General features: G+C 49.6%; 2 protein-coding genes across 8 annotated transcripts; both read right to left on the reverse strand.

The window, feature by feature from the left end:
- Positions 1-681: 681 nt before the first annotated feature.
- Positions 682-3891, reverse strand: MYL6 (myosin light chain 6). Of its 5 annotated transcripts, XM_081130490.1 has the most exons (7): positions 3789-3891; positions 3486-3513; positions 2516-2659; positions 2117-2290; positions 1949-2026; positions 1601-1645; positions 682-878 (listed from the first exon to the last, which is right to left on the reverse strand). In XM_081130490.1, the coding sequence occupies exons 1-6, from the start codon at positions 3789-3791 to the stop codon at positions 1617-1619; spliced, it is 456 nt and encodes a 151-aa protein (XP_080986616.1). In that variant the 5' UTR covers positions 3792-3891; the 3' UTR covers positions 682-878; positions 1601-1616. The 5 variants fall into 5 exon arrangements, with proteins under 5 accessions (XP_080986616.1, XP_080986615.1, XP_080986618.1 ...); XM_081130489.1 differs by lacking the exon at positions 1601-1645 and having other exon boundaries at positions 3789-3874; XM_081130492.1 differs by lacking the exon at positions 3789-3891 and having other exon boundaries at positions 3269-3513.
- Positions 3892-4133: 242 nt separating this feature from the next.
- On the reverse strand, positions 4134-8514 carry MYL6B (myosin light chain 6B). 3 transcript variants are annotated; one of them, XM_081130472.1, is made up of 8 exons: positions 8185-8514; positions 6676-6895; positions 5915-5942; positions 5553-5696; positions 5149-5322; positions 4531-4608; positions 4369-4406; positions 4134-4232 (listed from the first exon to the last, which is right to left on the reverse strand). In XM_081130472.1, exons 1-7 carry the CDS (start codon positions 8265-8267, stop codon positions 4378-4380), a joined length of 756 nt encoding a protein of 251 aa, XP_080986598.1. In that variant the 5' UTR covers positions 8268-8514; the 3' UTR covers positions 4134-4232; positions 4369-4377. The 3 variants fall into 3 exon arrangements, with proteins under 3 accessions (XP_080986598.1, XP_080986599.1, XP_080986600.1); XM_081130473.1 differs by having other exon boundaries at positions 6676-6916; positions 8185-8211; XM_081130474.1 differs by lacking the exon at positions 5553-5696 and having other exon boundaries at positions 8185-8268.
- Positions 8515-13989: the final 5475 nt, after the last annotated feature.

Consider the following 13989-nt stretch of genomic DNA (forward strand, 5'->3'; position numbering starts at 1 on the left):
CTGGGGGCATCATTCCTGGAGTTCTTCCCAGGGGCATTCAATTAGGCCAGAGAGGCAGTCAGCCCAGATACTGAGCCTCTCTCTGACAGCTAAAGGCAGCACAGCTATCAGAACTGTGCATTGGTGCAGGAGCTGGGCAGAGGTTCTCATCTGCCCCAAAAATAGCTGTGTAAGGCTTGGAAGGACATCCTCACAACCTGGAGATTTTGTTTATCCTTTCAGAAGTAGTGGCTCATTTCTTCCCTTATTAGGTGGGGAGAATGCAGGCATCTCACCTACTTCTGTAATTATTGGCCCCTAGCCCTGCTGGGGTGACAGGCTCTGGCAGTGCTAATATGCCCTGGCTTTAACTCCAATAAACAGTCTCCAGGCCTCCACCACAAAAGGTCTGCAGTGCTTGGGAGGATCAGGGCTGGGTTTAAGGAGCTGGAGTGCTAGGCGAGGAGTCAGCCTGGTGTGGCCTAGAACAAGGCTGGCCAGCCTTGGTCCTACAGAGATTTATGGCTTTCCTCATCCCGCAAGGGGTAGCCTTTGAAGCATCAATGGATGGGGTCAGCATTTCTTCAATGAGGCAAAGATGGCTCCTACAGGCCCTTCCCCAGCTTTCCCCTGTCCCTGGTCCACTAACTCTGGGCTCTCTCTTGCCCCTTCACCCTGCTCAGGAAGGAAAGCAGAACCACATTTAGGGCACAGAGAGTGAGTTTATTTGGTGAATGCTGATGGCAAACATCATCCAAGAGATACAAGCTGGGAAAAGTGCTGTGACAAGAGAACCTACGAAGCCTTTGGGGCTAATACACAGTCTCACACAGGGGAAGGCACAAGGCTCTGGGCACACTGGGAATGTCTTCAGCCATTCAGCACCATGCGGACGAGCTCTGTGGAAAGGAGAGAGGTATAAACCAGGAAGCAGGGCCAAGGGGAGGGGTCCACCAGGGGCCAGGAGACCATGAGACCACAAAGGTGGCATAAGAAGGGACGTGCCCACAGCAACCAACCTTGAGGTCAGTTTGCAGAGGAGTCACCTTGAGTCTCACCAGTTCTCTTGGTCCCCAGCTCCCCTCCCATCAGCTGTTAGTTCCCCAGCCCACCCTGAGCAGCAAGAACACAGCAGAGGCAGAAAAGTTCTTAACTACACCTAAAGCTACTGTCAGCCATTGGCAGGAGGAGAAGACAGAGTTTTGGGTTAGGGTACCTCCAAGCTGCCCAGCAGAAGAAAGGGGAAGAGACTGTTAAGCTACAGCAAAACAAAGGGGCAGGCAACCCACCCCCTATGCCAACCGCCAGTGCTCCAGGGCTAAAGGATCACCCTAAAGCAAGACGGGGATAGGCTGGTGACAGTTCCCAGACACCAGCACCCAGGGCCCTATAAATAAAACTTCAGAGCCCATTCTAGGAGAGGAGGTACCATACCCCCAGGCTGTCTTCCTCTTCGAGGACCGCCTCCCCTCCCCTCCCTTCCCCTCCCCAGTCAGTTCCATGCAGAAACATGCCAGAAGTCAGATGGTAGTAGGGGTAGGGCAGGGGACAGAGAGCAAAGGTTGGGAAGAAAAACACTGGGGGGGTCAACTAGAGAAGGGGAGGCTGGGAGGAGCCGTACCCGCCCCACGGGCCCGTCACCCCGACAGGATATGCCTCACAAATGCTGCAGGAAGGAAGAGACATTAATGGTGAAGACAAGACACACATGGGATGAAGGGGTCAGGCAGTGGGGACATAGACATTCCATTCATTTTACTTCCCATTCCTTCCCCACCCTTCACACCATATTGCCCCTTCCTTTCTTGTCATATACCCCTGGCCTCCCACTCCTGGGCTGGGCGGGGCCCTGCCTCTTGCCTTCTGGCACTTTTTTGAGCCCAAGTCCAGGTATAAGGAAAGCCCCAGACTGTACTTGACCTGCCCCATATGGCTCCTTCCTCCACGAGAGCCCCAATTCGTCACTCACCTTCATAGTTGATACAACCATTGCTGTCCTCATGCCCTGCCACCAGCATCTCTACTTCTTCCTCTGTCATCTTCTCACCTGCAGAGGGAAAGAAAGCATTTTGGACACTGAGTGACAGGTGAAGGATCAGGTGGCACTTCTGCTCAATGAGCAAGGGTAGAGCCTTACCCAGTGTGACAAGAACATGTCGGATCTCAGCACCCATGACAGTGCCGTTCCCTTCCTTGTCAAACACCCTAAGGCCTTCAACATAGTCCTCATAAGTGCCCTGGTCCTTGTTCTTGGCCACAGTCTGCAGCATGGGCAGGAAGTGCTCAAAGTCCAACACCTTCACATTCATCTCTGCCATAAAGGAGGCAAAAGGAAAGTCACACAAGTTCTCAGAACTGCGGGGATTACAGGGATCACAACCAAACAGACTGCTCCCACTCAAAGCAGAAGAAATCCATAGAGTTTGCTACTTGAGACAAGACCTGCTTGAGTTTGGGGCCTATGAAGATAAAGGAAACTCTTAGCTGAAGAACCGTGGGCACACTACTGCACTGAGGAGTTCTTGGGGACCCTCACCATCACTCTTGGGGTTTCCCAAGACTTTGAGCACCTCGGCGTTGGTGGGGTTCTGGCCCAGGGCCCTCATCACGTCCCCACACTGGCTGTACAGGATCTTGCCATCCCCTGTTCGGTCAAACAGCTGGAAGGCCTCCTTGAATTCTGAGGATTCAGATAAACATCAGCACTGGGCACATGCGGTTAACCCAAACCCTCATGGTGTCCATTGCCCATTCAACTTTAATCATGCTGAGGAAACCAGATATTTATTCTACTGTACACCCAAGTCCTCTAAGAGGGACCCAGTGTCCATCCCTCCCAACTCAGGTGTCCCACATAAAGACACAGCCTTCCTCCCCTCTAAGCACAGTAGTAACATCCACTTACACACCCCATCCGCCAGCGGCAAGCCGGCCCAGCCTCCTCACTACACTACTCAGGGCAGGAATTTGCCACCGCCCTGTCTGGGTCCTGTCCTTATAAGGAAGTGGGAGCAGCAGCCTGGGACTGGGGTCAACCCAGCCTGCCACTTCCCACCCCTCCCCTTCAGCAAAAGTATCCTCAGCAGACCCCCCTCCCCACTTTTACAAAATACCAGGTCATTGCTTTTTAGTCTTCACAATTCCAAGCTGGGGGAGGGGGAGAATTGTCACAGAAGGAGAGAAGAGGCAGAAGAAGCTCATTAAGGGATGGAGGCGCACAGGCAGCTTCAGACACTCTCCCCAAGCCCCACACACAGCAGGCATTAGGTGACCAAGTTGTTTCACATACCCACACCACCTAAAACTCTCCCAGTGCTTGGGGCTCAGATCTAGAGTGGAAGGAGAGGGAGGAAGAAAGAGTGAGAAAAGAAAATGGAGGCTCCAGAAGGAGGCAGAGGAAATCCAGGAGGTACCCCCCTGGGGGTTCTGAAGAGGTGACAGGTTGGGGGGTAGGTGGGGGGGGTGTGTCTCCCTAAGTGTGACCTTAGTAGGGGTCAGTTACCTACCTGCGGTCTGGTCCTCGGTGAAGTCACACTGCTCAGAGAAGAGGGGAGTGGTCAACATCTGAACTCCAGTGCCCCAAGCTTCTATCCCAGTCCCACAAGCTCAACCACAAACTCCTGTTCCGTGCAGGGGATTCGCTCGCTTCCCAGCAGGACAAGACCCCAAACTTTCCAACCCCAACTCTAATCTTCCAGGCCCTCAGGTTCACTTTGCCCCCTACCTCTGCCTTCTCCGCAACCCCTACCCCTCCGGCTTCCCGCCTCTCGCCCCAAATCCCGCTCATCCTCCCAGGCCCCGTTCCCCACCATCTTGGCCGCTGAGCTCTGCGGGACCTTTTCCTGCAGTAATGGCTCCGGCTCCGGGCCCAACCCTAGTCTTAGGACGTCCCAATGACGTCACCCTAAGCGGACCCAGCCAATAGGATTCCTGCCTGGGCTTATGCAGATGAGTTGCTACATTAGTAATGAAGGAGCGGGCCTGCCGCAGTTCAGTTCTCCAGAGCCTTACCTGCGACACCGAAACGCACCGGGGGATGGAATGGGGAGGGGCGCAAGGAATCTGCTCCGATCAGAGGATAACGGATTGGGAGAGGAGAGCCCCCGTTTCCCTCCCTTCCACCCCGACCTCTGAAGAAAGCAACAGTCGGAGGCCAAGGGAGGAACCATCTCTTTATTTTGAAACAATAGGTGGCCTCCTAGTGGTAGGAACGTGCTTCCGCCTGCGGGAGGCTCAGTGTCCGACCTCGGCATCTGTGGAAAAAGATGAAAAGTTGCCAAACCCGGGTGCTCACACGCAGCAGAACATGAAAACGCGCTTCCCGCTTTTCTACCCTGGTGGAGGGATTGGAAGGAGACTAGTCTCTCAAGGCGAGTGGAAGAGCCCTACCTGTGGAGCTCAAACGCTTAGGATGTGCTTCAAGAAGGCTGCAGAGAGAGGAGGCAAGAGGGGCTTCAGAAGCAGGCACTTAGATGATCCATCTGACTTTAGATAATCCAGGCCCCGGGGTTCTCCTCCTCCTCTGCCCCTTCTGCTCCTCGACCCCCTCACCTTCATAGTTGACGCAGCCATTGCTGTCTTCATGTCCTGCCAGAACAGTCTCCACTTCCTCTTCAGTCATCTTCTCTCCTGAGCCCCAGCCAGACACAACATTTTAGCCTCTGTCTTCCCTCCCTCACCAACCAGTGCACGCTATTCCGCTATTGCGTGTGGTACCTCCTCTTCTCCCACCCTGTAGATTTGCCCATAGCAACAGAACTTCAAAGCAATCTTTTCCTTGTAATGGTTATGCCTTGAACGTGTTTCTGCATCTTGCCATCCATTTCACCTGCATTAGCACCAGGTGAAAGCTTTGACAATGAAACTAAATTCCAGAGAGTTAAAAGAAAGTACCAGATCACAGAGCACCAGCATCTCTTCCAAAACGGAAACTCGAGTCTCCCACCTCTTCCCCTTTCCTCTGCCCTTTGGGAGGCATCTGTGCCCTCTCTCACTTTAGCCTCTGCAAGAGGAAGCCCTTCAGATTCTGGCCCCACTGCTCTGACCTTCTCAGTCTCCTGCCCATGACCTACAGGACAGTAATCCCTCCCTGGCCCTTCCTACTTGGCAACCTTCTTTTTGGTCCACCCTCTTCTCTCCACTCCACAGGAGTTCTGGTCTGTGCCTCACCCAGGGTGGTGAGGACATGTCTGAGCTCTGCTCCCATGACTTTGCCGTTCCCTTCTTTGTCAAACACCCGAAGCCCCTCCAGGTAGTCCTCATATGTGCCTTGGTCTCGGTTCTTGGACACGGCCTGGAGCATGGGCAGGAAAGTCTCGAAGTCCACACGCCGGGACTTTAGCTCTGAAGGTTTGAGAGGTGAGGGAGAGGTCACTGTGCTGTCACCTAGGACCCAGCTCCCATCCCAACCATGAAGGCTTTCATCCTGTTCAACATTCAGGATGCTTTTCTACCCTTGGGTTTGACAGTTTTTGAAGTCATGAGACCCACCCTGGAATCCTTTGTCACCTTACCAACATTCCTCAGTTCCACCACCAAACTGAAAACCCTCATTGTTCCAGGGGCGCCCTCACCATCACTCTTGGGGTTCCCCAGAACCTTGAGCACCTCGGCGTTGGTAGGGTTCTGGCCCAGGGCCCTCATCACATCCCCACACTGGCTGTACAGGATCTTGCCATCCCCTACTCGGTCAAACAGCTCAAAGGCCTCCTTGAACTCTGAAGTATAAAGAGGTACCAGTGTTGACCAGAGTTTCCCATTACCCTCAGACAGAAAGGAAGTTCAGAAACCATGTGTTAGAGCTGGGCAGAACAGGGGACACATAGGACTAGTGTGGGAGGTTTCAAGGTTGGGACTGGATTTAGGGGAATTGAAAGAGAATCTGACCAGGGGCTTGGGTCTGGACAGTGGGCTCAGGAGACCAACTTTTCCTTACCCTCCAGCTGGTCCTTGTTAAACTGGATCTGTGGAAGAAAAGAGCAGGTGAGGAGGGATGACGAGGCTCGTTCCATCCCTCTGTAGCACTCCTCCCAACCAACTGCCAGCCACTTCTGGGGAGGGGCCCAAAGAGACCAGGCTGGGAGCCCAGCCACCTCAGTCCCATTCCCAGATCTGGACCTTGGGAGAATCCCAAGAGAAGGAATTATCAGGGGGGAGGGTTTCCTGGGAACAGGGTTAATCCCATGCCACCTGTTCCCCTCCCTCCACTGCCCTGAGCCCTGCATCCCTCACATAACTGGGGGCTGAACAAAAGCTAAATTTACTCCTGGCCCCCAGCTGTGATTGTCTAACAAGTCTGTCCTCTTTAGCCTTCCCTCCTGGGGTTCAGAGATGTGGCCTTTAGAGTTGAACAGTCAGCCAAGTACAGGCAGTAGCTCCCTCCCTTCACCTTGAAACTGTCCTGGGAACCCAGATGTTCCCCATCTCCCAGTCCCTGCCTCCAGCAGGGAAGTCAGTGAGTGAGTGTCTGTGTATGTGTATATATACACACATGTGTTACAGGTTAGAGGAGAGAACAACAAAGATACTAGCAGAGTCATAAGCCTGGTTGCTTCCAAATGAGGGACCAAGAGGAACCCCCAATATCAGTTCAGTGCTCACTGATTCCTACCTTCTAGATACCTCCTAATTCCCTAGGCTGTATCCCACCCTTGTACCACTCCCTCCAAATTCTTTCTCCACTTTCCGGGGACTCACCACCACTTTGGAGAGATCGATGGGGGGCTCCCATGTTTTCTCAGAGGCTGAAGGGACTGCTGCTGGCTCAGTCTTGGTCTTGGCTGTAGGGGCCCCTGCTGCTGGCTTGGTAGCAGGCTTGGGGATAGAGGGCCCTGCTGGTTTCTTCACAGGAACATCTTTCTTGGGAGGCATGATGTCCGGTGGCCAAAGGACAGTGTGCCGATGGGGGCACCCATCTCTGTTTAAATAGCCAGGGAGTCTGGGATGTTAAGGGGCGGGAGCAGAGGCAGGGAGCCAGTTGGCGGTGGGGAGGGTGAGATAGAGGAGAGATATGCCGGCCTGCTCTCACTCCCCTGGCCTCCTATGGTTCAGGACTCCTGCCCCAAGGTCTTCTCCTTTCTGTCTACCCTGCCCCAAAGGCTGGTCAGAACAATGGCCCCTTTGGGGGCAAGGGAAAAAAGCTAGAGACTGCCCAGAATGGGGGAATTAACCTCCTGGGTGAGGGCAAGATGCATGCTAGTGACACTGAGATAGGGGTGAGGCAAAGAAGGGGATCCAGGCATTCCAGGCCCTCGACCTCCTGACTCAGAGTAGCCCCTTTTTCTAGCAGCTTTAGACTCTTGAAGACTGAGGCAGGGAGGGGGGCCTTGTGAACTGGAATAAAGTGGGGTCTGGGAGCAGTGAAAGGTGTGAAAAACAAGCATCCTCTCCACTTCCCTCTGACCAAGGATGAGGAGCAGGGGTAGTTGACCCTACAGCCTAATAATCCCCAATACTTGTTGTCACTGTCCTCCTCCCTTCCAGCCAAGAACTGGAACTGTGCACAATACAGAGAAAGGATAGTAATAGAAAACGGAGTGTGACACACCTCCTACCCCCCACCCGGCCTCCTGTGCCATGTTGTTTTAAGGGGGGGGCAACGACCAGTTTAACACTCACCACCCATACTCACAAGGCCTTTCCACAAGCCCTTGGCCATTCAACTCAGATAAAGGTAGGGTGCCTGCTGAATCTGCAGGGACCCCTGGTGACACCCTGAGGGGAAGGGCACGCTCAGAAAGAGAAAGGGCCTAAATTCTAAAATCTCTAATCCAAAAGGATGTGGGAGTTCCTATGGGCTCCAGGAGTACTCACTCCACCCCTCGCCCCCAACCGGAGGGATAATAAAAACCTTGACTCAGGTACCAGGTTACAAAGCTTGCTCGAGGCACAAGAAAAGGGTCTAAGTCGGGGGCCTTAGGGAGAGGGGAGGGGTTGCTGGCTACTTTTGTTCTGGGGCGAAAGGAGAGGATTTAGGTAGCATTCTGAGGAAGACAGTAGTGATTTCATTTAGGCCCCGCGGTTCAGAGTAGATGCTGAGTCTTCTCTAGCAAAATAAAGCGTCTGAATCTCATTACTGCAATTGTCCCATTTTAGGAAAATCAGAATCATTTCTTGGGAGTACATTACACACACACACACACAAACACACACACACACACGACTTAAATAAAGGGGAGAGTCCCTTCCCAGCTCCGCAAAACTCACCCTGCGGGATCCAGGTAAGGGACGGAGGCGGGGCGCCTGGCGGCCGTGGGCCCTGAGGGGTTAACCCCGGCGCCCCGGAGCATGCCGGGAGTCGTAGTCCCCGCGCTCCCGCGGGCTCCAGGAAACGCCCCTCTAGCTCGAAAAGGAAGCTGGGAGGCGACTTCCGGCCGGTGGCTGCGGTTAGTGACTGCTGTTCTTTTAGGCGCGATTCTTGTCCCGGAACTGAAAGGCAATTAGCAATTTACAGTCCCCACCCCTGGCCCTAAAACGGTGCGGGGCTCCTCAGGGTATGTCCTTTGCTCAGCCCCGAGTTCTCCGTTTAGTGTGGGCGGGAATATTTTCCTGGCAAGAGAACTCGGAACCAAGGGAAGGGTTGGAGCCGCAGCTGCAGCAGGCCGGTTAGAGGTCAGCTTGTAGGAAGCACTTACTGGCTGGGGAGAGTGGTGCGGTCCCTTTAGCTTCCGCTTACTGTTTGGTAGAGAGTGAACAGAGGACACTGAGTTGCTGTGTGACTTGGAACACTAACCCCAAAGTTTTTATTTTTTGAAATGAGATGGCAGTTGAAGTAAATGTTAAGATTTGGAATTAAGCCCATCATCTGCCCCAGTCTCACCTAGTCGAAGTTTCTCCCTACTGCGGCTTCATAGGTGCCAGCCACCCTGCCGGGACCTCACGGGTCCCCTTGGAACTGCAGGCGAGCTTCTCCAGCCCTTTGCTCAGACACCTCTGCGCAGCGTTGGGCAGCTTCTTCCCCCAGACTTTTACCAAAGGTCTCTTCTGTGCCGGCAGGGACGCAGCCCGGCCAGGCCCACCTTCACGCACTGGGTCCCTCAATTCCCTGTCAAGCATTGTCCTGTTGGAGGCTGGGCTACCTGGTCATGCAGTCTGTGGATGGAGGTCAGGAAGGTTGAGCCATTAAGTTAACTTTATGGGCAGAAACTGATGTTTGTTAGTTGGAGAAAGCTTCTCAGAAGACTAGTAGTGGGTTGTAAACAGAAATAAGGATGATGAGAAGTTAGCGACCATTCCTGGAGGCCTCCACAAAGCAGGTACTGCATGAGGGGCTCAGTTATCTCAGAGAAGCAGCACAGGGGGTGCTAAAGACTTTGCGCTCTTCAGAGCAGCCTGCTTAGAGAGGAATCCAGGTTCTGTCACGTGTTTACTGGCAACGTCTAGCAGTTGTTATCTCTATGTGCTTCAGTTCCCTCATCTGTGAAATTAGGATAATGGTATCTACCCCATAGGGCTGTGGGGAGAATTAAATGTGTTAATATTTGTAAAACAGAATGGGCCTGGCACAGAGTAAGTGGTATATAAATGTCTGGTAGATTTCCTTTAATCTTCCCAACATATGAGCTAGCTGGTATTTCCTCTATTTTATATTCAGGAGGTTGTGTGGGTTTTGGGTTCATGGTGACCCAGAAGTTCAGGACATAACAAAAGGGATCTGTTCTCTAATTCTCTTGCCACTGTTTCCCATGTGTTAGCTCCTTCCTTGGGTCCCCTCCTGGAGCCAGATGTGGCTTAGCTGCGCAACCATGACAGCTTTATACCACAAGAGGAAGTGAGTGAGCTTCTCTTGACCATTGGAATCAGTTCTTAGACTTCACTCTGACTAAACCAACTTAGAAAAATGCCTGTCCACCCTCAAATATTATAATCACTATGGCCAGGGAAATATCATGCCCTGATTGGCTTAGGCATGGGTTATTGCCCACCCTTGTGGCCAACTCATAGCATGTCCTTGCCACTGAAGGTGAATTGAAGTTCATCCAAATGGGGAGGAGTGGAAAGGACATTGGGGAGGAAACCAACAATGTCTACCACAATGAGGAACTCTGATGCTAATTATCGAGCGACCTACAATGTACATTGAAGATGCCAGGATGATAGCAGTATTTAGGATGCCATACCCTTCAGTAATATTGAGTGTCCATGTATTTAGTGAATGACAGAGTTGAAAGAAGGTAGAGACAGTTATCAGATTGGCATTATCTCTAAAGGAGCTGAAATTTTTACTGCTCTGAGAATAACGATGGGGAAGCAGCATTGGGGTGCAAAAAGAATGCAAACCCCGCCTCCCAATATAAGTCTGTGGGGTTCAGGAGAAGGAGTAGTCTCCCCTGGAAGATGTTCCAGGTGCATGAGGTCTCTTGGGAGGTGAGCCAAGTTTTAGGAGAGGCCAGAGTGAGCTTTGTATAAACAAAGGTAAAGAATTATAAAGGATAGAGTGGGTGGGAAGTGTTATTTAGAACTAGGTTTGCAGAGAGCACAGTGGGAAGGTTTGCGATGGAGGGGAACAGTGGAGATTGTATCAGGGCCCTTCAGCTGCTCTCTTCCCTCCCTTTTCTTCTTTACACCTTTCTTACGTTCACTTATGTGGAATACTCTGCTTGCCTGGTCACCCTACTCCTACCTAGACTTTAGTTTCTTTTTTCTTTTTTTTTAATCCTCACCCAAGGATATGTTTTTTTATTGATTTTAGAGAGGGACATCGATGTGAGAGGGAAACATTGATGTGAAAGAGAAACATCAATCAGTTTCCTCCTATACTCGCCTCAACTGAGGATCGAACCCACAGCCTAGGTATGTGCCCTGACCAGTAATGGAACCCACAGCCTTTATGGTGTATGAGATGATGCTCCAACCAACTGAGCCACCCAGCCAGGACTTTAGTTCTTTTTTAATTTAAAAACTTTATTTTTTCAATAGATAATATGTGGTACAAAATTCAAAGGTACAAAAAGTATACAGTGAAAAGTAATTCCCACCCCTCTTCCCAGAGGCAACCAAAGCTGCCAGGTTTCTATGGATCCTCCCAGAGATATCCTAGGCATAGGCATGCAGATGTGTTTAATATAAAATTGTGTAAGCGTGTACAGATACACACACACACACAAACACACAGACACATTTTTCTCCATCTCCTTCCTAGTTCTTTTTTTCCCCCCCAAATGAGGTATAATTGACACAGTAGTTTCAGGTTTACAATATAACAATTTGATATTTATTACAAAATGATCACCACATTGTGAAAAGACCACTGCAGTAAGTCTAGTTAATAGTCACCTGGCCGGGTGTGGCTCAGCGGTTGAGCGTCGACCTAGGATCCAGGCAATCCAGGTTCGATTCCCAGTCAGGGCACATGCCCGGGTTGCGGGCTCAACCAATGACTCTCTCATCATTGATGTTTCTGTCTCTCTCTCCCTCTCCTTTCTTCTCTCTGAAATCAATAGATATTTAAAAAAAAAAAAATCCATCACCATATGAAATTACAAAAAAAATTATTTTCTTGTGAGGAGAGCTTTTAAAATCTAGTCTCAACAATTTTCAAATATGCAGTACAGTATTATTATCTGTTGTCACTATGCTATACATTACATCCCCAGGACTTATTTTATAACTAGAAGTTTATATCTTTTGACCCCCTTAACCCATTTTACCCATCCCCACTCTTTTACCCCCTGCCTCTGACCACCAATCTGTTCTCTGTATCTGAGCTCCTTTTTTTAAAGATTTTTTATTGATTTGTTTTAGAGAAAGAGGAAGGGAGAGAGAGAGAAAGAAACCTTTACCAGCTGCCTCCTGCACCCCCCCTAATGGGGATCGAGCCCACAACCCAGGCATGTGCCCTGACTGGGAATTGAACCTGCAACCTTTTGGTGCATGGGATGATGTCCAATCCACTGAGCAACACTGGCCAGAGCAATTTTTTTTTTTTATAAGATTCTATATGTAGCCCTAGCCAAGTAGTTCAGTTGGTTGGAGCATCATCCTGATATACCAAGGTTTTGGGATTTGATCCCTGGTCAGGGAATGTACAAGAATCAACCAGTGACTCTCCTTCTCCCTCCTAGGAGCACACCTGTGCGTTTCCCTTTCCCTTCCACAGGCGTACATCTCCTAAACTCTAAGAGAATCCACCAGGTTTGCAACCAGGGAACAGTGGGCAGCAGCAGCTCATCCTGGGCTAACCCCCTGACCCAGTCCCCAAGGCCCACTTTTCTCTGACTTCCTGGTGAGCCAAAGCAGCCCAGCCTAGGCTCATTTCCCACCTAGTCCCTCTTCTGCTGCTGCTTCTATCCTAGGCCCTTCCTTGTTTCACTGTCCCCAGCTTTAATAAATGTCCTCTAAAAATAAAAATATAAAAAGAATCAACCAGTGAGTGCATGGATGGGTGGAGCAACAAATTGATGTTTCTTTCTCCCTCTCTCTCTCTAAAATAAACAAATAAATAATTTTATAGAAAAGATTCTACATATAAGTGAGATCGTAAGCTATTTGTCTTTCTCTGACTACATTTTACTTAGCATAATGCCCTCAAGGTCCAACCATGTTGTCGCTAATGGCAAGATTTCCTTTTTTATGGCTGAATAATATTAGTTTGTGTGTATGTGTGTGGTGTGTATATATATACACATCTTCATTCATTCATTCATTGATGAACACAGGTTGCTTCTGTCTTGGCTATTGTAAATAATGCTGCAGTAAAGGTGGGAGTACAGATGTCTTTTCAAATTATAGTGTTTTCATTTTCTTTGGGTACATATCCAGAAGTGGAATTGTTGGATTCCATGGTAGTTCTGTTTTTAATTTCTTGAGGAAACTCCATATTGTTTTTCATAGTTGCTGTACCAATTTACATTCTCATCAATAATACACAAAGGTTCCCTTTTCTCCACATTCTCACCAACACTTACTTCTTGACTTTCTAAATATTTTTTAAGGGGGGAAGGGAGAGAGAGAGAAACGTTGCTTTGATGTGCCATTTAATTATGCATTCATTGGTTGATTCTTGTATGTGTCCTGACCGGGGATGGAACCTGCAACATTGGCGTATTGGAACAGTGCTCTAATCAAATGAACTACGTGGCCAGGTCTCTTCTTGACTTTTTTTTTTTTTAAACTAATAGACTTTATTTTTAATTTTTAATATATCTTTATTGATTTCAGAGAGAGGAAAGGAGAGGGAGAGATAGAAACATCAATGAGAAGAGAGTCATTGATCAAGCCCGCAACCAGGCATATGCTTTGACTGGGAATCGAACCCGGATCGCCTGGATCCTAGGTCGACGCTTAACCGCTGAGCCACGCCCGGCCGGGCTCTTCTTGACTTTTGATAGTAGTCCTTCTAACAGGTGTGAGGAGATTTTGTGGCTTTTATTTGCATGATTAATGATATTGAGCACCTTTTCATATACCTATAGTCCATCTATATGTCTTCTTTGGAAAAATGTCTATTTAGATCTTCTGCCCATTTTTTAATCAAATTGTTTGTTTTTGCTATTGAGTTGTATGAGTCCTTTAGATATTTTGAATATTACCCTCTTATCATATATATGATTTTTTTCCCCATTCAGTAGGTTGCCTTTTTTTATTATTATTAAATATATCTTTATTGATTTCAGAGAGGATAGGAGAGGGAGAGAGATAGAAACATCAATGATGAGAGAATCATTGATCGGCTGCCTAGCCCGCAACCCAGGCATGTGCCCTGACTGGGAATCGAACCCTGATCTCCTGGATCCTAGGTCAATGCTCAACCACTGAGCCACACCCGGCTGGGCTATTTGTTGATTTTAGAAAGAGGAAGGGAGAAACATCAATTGTTGTTCCACTTATTTTTGCATTCATTGGTTGATTTTTTGTTGTTGTTAATCCTCACCTGAGGATATTTTTTCCATTGATTTTTAGAGAGAGTGGAAGGGAGGGAGAGGGGGAGAGAGAGAGAGAGAGAGAGAGAGAGAGAGAGAGAGAGAGAGAGAGAAACATCAGTGTTTCAATGAGTGAGAGAGACATATCCAT

Source organism: Miniopterus schreibersii (assembly GCF_964146895.1).
Source record: "Miniopterus schreibersii genome assembly, chromosome: 2".
NCBI lineage: Eukaryota > Metazoa > Chordata > Mammalia > Chiroptera > Miniopteridae > Miniopterus > Miniopterus schreibersii.